This window comes from Populus trichocarpa, chromosome 1 (genome assembly GCF_000002775.5).
Source record: "Populus trichocarpa isolate Nisqually-1 chromosome 1, P.trichocarpa_v4.1, whole genome shotgun sequence".
In the NCBI taxonomy this organism is placed as follows: domain Eukaryota; kingdom Viridiplantae; phylum Streptophyta; class Magnoliopsida; order Malpighiales; family Salicaceae; genus Populus; species Populus trichocarpa.
The window spans coordinates 30,294,476-30,301,460 of NC_037285.2; the positions used below are offsets into that span (position 1 = coordinate 30,294,476).

At 34.9% G+C, this 6,985-nt stretch overlaps 1 protein-coding gene across 1 annotated transcript; it reads right to left on the reverse strand.

Moving 5' to 3' along the window:
• Positions 1-391: 391 nt before the first annotated feature.
• Positions 392-6,704, reverse strand: LOC7470755 (serine carboxypeptidase-like 18). The gene is made up of 14 exons (XM_052449979.1): positions 6,494-6,704; positions 6,265-6,412; positions 6,013-6,093; positions 5,810-5,932; positions 2,370-2,472; positions 2,246-2,283; positions 2,054-2,155; positions 1,881-1,967; positions 1,621-1,776; positions 1,460-1,531; positions 1,251-1,369; positions 1,053-1,166; positions 789-858; positions 392-682 (listed from the first exon to the last, which is right to left on the reverse strand). Exons 1-14 carry the CDS (start codon positions 6,652-6,654, stop codon positions 599-601), a joined length of 1,458 nt encoding a protein of 485 aa, XP_052305939.1. The 5' UTR covers positions 6,655-6,704; the 3' UTR covers positions 392-598.
• Between the last annotated feature and the right edge of the window lie 281 nt (positions 6,705-6,985).

The following is a 6,985-nucleotide window of genomic DNA, read 5'->3' on the forward strand; positions in this document are numbered from 1 at the left end:
AATACCGACGGATTTAGCGATGGAATGTCTGTAAATACCGACGGATTTAGCGATGGAATAAAATCGGTCAATAAATATCACTCTAAAATACTGACGGAAGTTTTTCTTCGATAATTTTATTTGTATTCATAGATTTTCTGATAGTGGACTTCTGCATATTCACTCGATTACTAAATAATGAGTGCCTATATCTTAGTGGGCAATTTATATGATTCTCTTAAAGTAGCATTATAATAATTTTTTTTTTTTAAAAGGCTGTTCTTGGTGGTTAAGATTATTATTATTGATGTTGTTATTATTATTATTATTATTACATGTTTAGAGATTGTGTTTCAAGCACCACCATCCATATCTGAACATATATTAATTAAGAGGCATAAACAAAGTGTACTAAGATGAACAGTTGCTATCAATTCTATCGAGAAAATAATAATAATAAAAATGGTAGGAGCTAAAAGGCTCGTTAATCCTTGAGTTTTCTGATGTGCAGTAGAAGCTAGATCATATTAAAGATCCCGTTGCTGAAATACGAAACATGGATTGGGCCTTACAATATTTTATTAATTAGTTCATGAGAACATTTTGGTATTGGTTTTTTTTATAGAGGATAGTAATTAAACCACCTATCCATCATGGCAAAGCACTGCTCTGGCCTGTATTCCGGCGCTGTGTGACCCCCTCCCTACACCACCACCACCACCACCACCGATATCAGGCTTTCAAGATAGCATAATTGCTTATTTATATTTTTAGATTAAACAGTTAGATAAGCTAATGTCTGTTCTTACCTTCACAGTTGCAAATGTCAGGTCGTATGTTATGTAGTCTTGCGCATTGTCTGCATACAGCATTGCGTATCTAAAGATGACCCAACAAGCAAAAAAGGATTAGTTAATGTCAGGTCGTATGTTATGTATTCTTCCTTTTTTTTTAATAATCTCTACCGTTTCAAATGGACATGACACATGTTAAAAATATGTAAATTAATTAATAATATCATTATCTAAAAAATAAAATAAAAGAAACCCAAAATTCAGAGATTCTATACTAACCCTGCAACTTGACCATCAACAAACCATGGTTCCCAGTCATACTTAATCGTCAAATTCAGAGATTCTATCCATTCAAGCGTGCCAACGTATGGGATAAGCATGCCATGATCGCCACTACACATGTTAAAACAATGGTTAAGATTGCACTAAATGGGAAAATTCAGAATTCATAATGTGTTCATAAATTATAAACATTACCTGTAAATGAGAGCTCGATATGGTTTCTTGGTCAAGTTCCGATGGTAATCAACAGTACTTTCGACATTGTACGAATAGGCCAGCGTCTTATTGCATCTTCTCCAATCCTTTATGGTTCCCTGGTCATGATAGTTTTATTTTTTTTCCGCCATGAGCAGAGTTATTTTGAATCTGGAAGGTAATATACTTGATAGGGCAAGCATACGTACCTTGCGAATATGAAGAGCATCTCGAACAGTTTCATCATTCGCCCACCCATAGATGTATTCATGATCGTAACTCTACATGCCAATAAGCTGGTTAATAACCAAGGTATGCGATGATTTTTTATGTGTAAGAGAGAAAAAAGAAAAGAGAAAGTTCAATGTACCCGGCACCAAGGTCCAGGAACACGGGGACTTGATAGCAGAATATCAGCGTCATCGGCTATGAGAAACCTTGGATCCCATTTCAATGCCACTGGTTTTGGGGATACGACCTTGAATGCAGGTTCCAGAATTTGTGTATTATGTAAATTTCCAATGCACTATATATAAAGTCAAAAGAGAAGTCAACTTTCATGTTCATAAACTTCAAGTATGATGGAAAAAAATGTTTATCAGAGTTCTGATTTATGAATTGATCAGTCACCTCCTTGATGGCTAATATGTCTTCCATACACGATGCGTTGCTTTGATCTGGATTTAAGTACTCACCCTTGCAAGTTTTCATGAAGGACTAGAAAAAAACATGAGAATAGTTTTGCTTATATGAGAACTAGCTAGCTGGGAAGTTAAAGAGCAGAGCTAGGAGAGGGAATTTACCTCGTAGAGTTTATCTGATATAAGCGCTTTTAGGTGAGCAAAAGGAACTATTGAATTGGTGTCAATCTCATGATCTGTAAGTGGGTTTCCAAGCACATATCCCTGAGTTCCAACATGTTTTACAGCCTTGTCAACTACAACGCAAATAAATAAGTAAAACAAACAAAATAAAACCATGAGTTGATCGAGTACTTTGAGGTTCATTGTTGGCTGACGTCCCACTTCATTTCCTGCAAGAAATAAAACAAAAACAAATTAAACACTTATGAATATTACAAGAAAATAAGTTGTGTTTGAGACAGAAGTTAACTACTACCATCAGAAATCTCCTGGACTATGATAGGTGCAACGATGCCTGAATAGGAGTCCCCAGCAACATAGAGTGGATTTGTAAGAAACCTGGGGTGATCCACGAGCCACTGTGTCACAAACTCATAATGTTAGCCAAATTGTTTTACATTACTAGTTTACTACTAGGCATTTACCTCTGTTGACTAGCATGACTCATGGAGCTGCAAACAACCTTTTGAATTTCACAGTTGTTTGTTGCTATTCTTTAGAAAATAAATCAGTCAATATGACTGTTCTGCGTATCACTATTTCTTTGTTTAACAAACTGATTTGGTAGCAGATTTTTCTACAAATCTGATCCCAGCAGCATAGAGTGGATTTGTAAGAAACCTGGGGTGATCCACGAGCCACTGTGTCACAAACTCATAATGTTAGCCAAATTGTTTTACATTACTAGCTAGTTTACTACTATGCATTTACCTCTGTTGACTAGCATGACTCATGGAGCTGCTAACAACCTTTTGAATTTAACAGTTGTTTTACATTACTAGTCAATATGACTTTTATGCTTATCACTATTTCTTTGTTTAACAAACTCATTTGCTAGCAGATTTCTCAACAAATCTGATTCCATTATAAAACTATGCTTTTCTAGCATATCCATAAATCAGTTTCTAGTTGTCTTCAATATTTGTGCAAAAACCAACAGATTGGTATCAAAGCAATTTTCTTGAGGGACTGTGAGACTAAAAGAGCAAAAACACAACCTTTAAATACTTATCACCTATCACTATACAAATACAAAAAACCTACAATCTATTCAGTATGAATTCAGAAGTTTCATTCATTGCGATTTCACCTCCAATGTTTGATGGAACAAATTATCAAGTATGGGCTGTTAGAATGAAAGTCTATCCTGATGCTAATGATTTGTGGGAAGCTATTGAATAAGAGTATGAAGTTCCACCTCTACCAGACAATCAAACACTTACATAGATAAAAAATCATAAGGAGAGGAAGCAAAGAAAATCCAAGGCATGCAAGAGCAAACTTGTTTACAACTATCTCATCCTTCATTTTTACCAAAACCATGACACTAAAAAAAACTAAGGAAACTTGGGATTCTTTAAAGAAAGAATATGAAGTAAATGAAAGGGTCAAAGGGATGTAAGTATTGAATTTCATTTGAGAGTTCGAGATGCAAAGGATGAAAGATTCATAAACAATCAAGGAGTACTTTGACAAACTTCTTTGTCTTGTCAGCAAAGTAAGACTCCTTGGTATTAATTTTTATGATTCTAGAATAGTTAAGAAGATTCTAGTCATAATTCTTGAGAATTTTGATGCTATAATCTCTTCTTTGGAAAGCCTAAAAGATCTGCCAAGTATTACCTTCGAATAATTACTGAATACATTGCATGCATAGGAACAAAGAATCCTTGGTAGTAGTTGCCTGTGTTTCTCTTACATTCCACAGATTAAGAGAGACAAGTTCGATAAGAAAACAGAACCTAAGATCTTTGTAGGCTATAACTCAAAGTCAAAGGCCTATAGGATCTACTAGCCACAAACTAACAAAATGTTTGTTAGCAAGGATGTCAAATTCTTTGAGTTAGATAGTTGTAGTTGGGAAAATGACAAGAAGGTTGAGTTTCAGAAAGAGAATGAGGATGAATATGAAGAAGATGCAAATAATAAGAAATGGATAGTTGCAATGAAGAAGGAGTTCAAAATGATTGAAAATAACTAGACATAGGAATTGATGGATAAACCTAAACACAAGATAGCTATAGGAGTCAAGTGGGTTTACAAGACCAAGCAAAACCTTGACAGATCTGTAAACAAGTATAAGGCAAGGCTCATTGTCAAGGGATATGCATAAATGTTTGGGGTAGATTTAAAAAATAACTTCAGCCCCAGTTGCTAGGTTAGATAGAATTTTGTTGGCTCTTGCTGCACAAAAGGCTGGGTTATGCATCAAATGGAAGTCAAGTCAATCTTTTTAAATGGATACTCGAATGAAGAGATTTTTGTGGAGTAACTTGAAGGATTTATTTTTCAAGGATAAAAGGAGAAGGTATATCTACTAAAGAAGACCTTGTATGGTTCAAAACAGGAACCAAGGTCCTTGTACATCAAGATTGATGCACACACCTGGTAAACTTAGGCTTTGAAAAAAGTCTGACTAAATTCGCTTTATATATCGGAAAGATTGATGATGAAATATTTGTGGTATCTATATGTTAATGATTTATTTGTTATAGGAAGCAGTACTGGAATTTATTCACAAGTTTAGAGAAGAGATGAAAGAAGTTTTGGAAATGAAAGACCTTGGGAAGATGACTTTCTTCCTTGGTACGTGTAGGAGTAACAAAAACAAAATGAATTTTTTGTTTGCCAATAAAAAATGCAAAAGAAATCCTTAGGAGAATCGCAACCCAACAACAACTCCATTAAATAAAGAGAAATTTTGCAAAGAAGATGGAGCTGAAAAAGTTGATGAAAGGTTATAAAAGAGTCTAATGGGCTGTTTTATGTATCTAATTTCAACCAAGCCATGCATTATGCACTCAATTAGTTTGTTGTGAAGGTATATGTATTGTGCTAGTAAAATTCATTTCAAAGTAGCAAAAAGAATTCTTAGATATGTTAAGGGCATGATTGATTTTGGAATAAGGTTCAAGCAAGTTGAAAAATTCATTCTTCATGGCTATTCTGAAAGCGATAGGGTTGGATCTGATAATGATATAAAAAGAACTATAGGGTATTGTTTTAACTTCGATTCTGGAGTTTTTTCATGGTGTTCCAAGAAACAAGAAGTCATAGCCCAATCCATAATAAAAACGAATATGTAGTTGTTGTTGCTGAATGAAGTTTTTTGGATTAGAAAACCTATGACACGCTTGCAAATGGAACAAGAAGATACCACAATTATTTGTGAACAATCAAGCTGCAATCTCAATTGCTAATGAACCAGTGTTTCGTGGCAAGATAAAACACTTCAACATAACAAAGGCAATTTCAAAGGCTAGATTTGAATTTATGAAACAAAAGCTACGAGGATGCACTTCCAGAGTCAAAGAGGAGAATTGTTGACTAGCATGACTCGTGGAGCTGCTAACAACCTTTTAAATTTTATAGTTGTTTATTGCTAGTCTTCAGAAAATAAATAAGTCAATATGACTGTTATGCTTATCATTAATTTTTTTTTTTAACAAACTGATTTGCTAGCAGATTTTTCTTCAAATCTGATTCCATTATGATATATAAATTGCAAGTCAATATTGATCAATAAAACTATGCTTTTCTAGCATATCCATAAATCAGTCTCCCAGTTGTCTTCAATATTTGTGCAAAAAACCAAAAACCTCTAATTTTAATTAGAAAAAACCCACTTCTGTGCCATTCCTTTTCCTTGACATCCAACTTCTATATCTTGCGATTCAAAAATACACTTTCCCTTACCTTTCTTAAGAACTCATAAGTTTCTGCAGCTGACAATGTATCACTAACTTGGTAGCCTTCCCATGTAGTTGAATAGGAAAATCCGGTACCAACAGGTGCATCTACAAATATTATGTTGGCAATCTGCACGATTACATGAAACATAATTTCAACAGTTACATTTAGTTGCAAATAAATAATTCAAGGGTGCAGAAATTTGCGACCTTTGTCCACGAATACGGGTTCAATGCGAAAACAGGTTTGCCTCCTCCGCTGGATTTTGCATAATCAAATGATAACGGGGCCTATTCATTCATAACCACCATTAGGAGAACTTTTAATAGCCTTAAATTTCTTGGATTTTGGCCAAACGAATTAGGAAATAGAGAAATTTCTGTTTTAAAAAGTGCACGATAAGAAGATTGTAGTTACTGAAAACAAGAATTATGGGGTTAGAAAGATGAAGACACACACACACCAATTTCATATATAAGTCCAGACAGGGCAGAGCATCCAGGGCCACCAGTGAGCCAAAGCACAAGAGGGTCGTCTTTAGGGCTCCTCTCAGACTCGATGAAGTAGTAGAATAGCTGCACGGCTTCCAATTCTCCCACGCCAATATACCTGGACACAGAAAATCATTATCAAAACAGGATAAACTTCACAAAGCCTTGCACCAAAAAGAGAAAAAGTACGTACACTCACCCTGTTTCCAGTACAAATGGAAGGTTACCGTCAAAGCCAGGTAGGGACTTGATTATTGATTTTGATGCAGCGGCATCGGAGAGTAGCAGTAGAGTGAATACAAGGAATAACATCATATTGATTAAGTGGCAATGTGTGTTTCGGAGTCGGATAACGGACATTTCGGTGGTGGCGGGATATATACAGCCCTTTCTTCATTTTCGAAAAGGTTAAATAGCCGGTAGGTATCACGTGTATCTTTCCACCGTACGAGAACTGCAATGGGTACGTACCACTAACATGATGTGACTCGAAATTGAAGATGTAACATGATGTAATAAAGCTACTATACTTGTAGTGCGATCTTTTTTTTTTTTCTTTTTGATTTTTTTTTATTTAACTGAAAAAGAGAAAGGTTTGGTATCTAAGATCTAATTATTAATGCATCTAAATGGTGTTCGGAGAAATTATTGTTTTTCCATATTTAAATACATTGCAGATTACAACAGTAAT

Excerpts from the sequence above, each read along its gene's own strand:
- LOC7470755 (XM_052449979.1), bottom strand. The coding sequence starts at position 6,654 with ATGTCCGTTATCCGACTCCGAAACACACATTGCCACTTAATCAATATG. Across the intron at positions 1,968-2,053 it reads TATCAGATAAACTCTACGAG|TCCTTCATGAAAACTTGCAA; the intron begins GTAAATTCCCTC and ends GTTTTTTTCTAG. Across the intron at positions 683-788 it reads TGACATTTGCAACTGTGAAG|GGAGGGGGTCACACAGCGCC; the intron begins GTAAGAACAGAC and ends GTGGTGGTGTAG.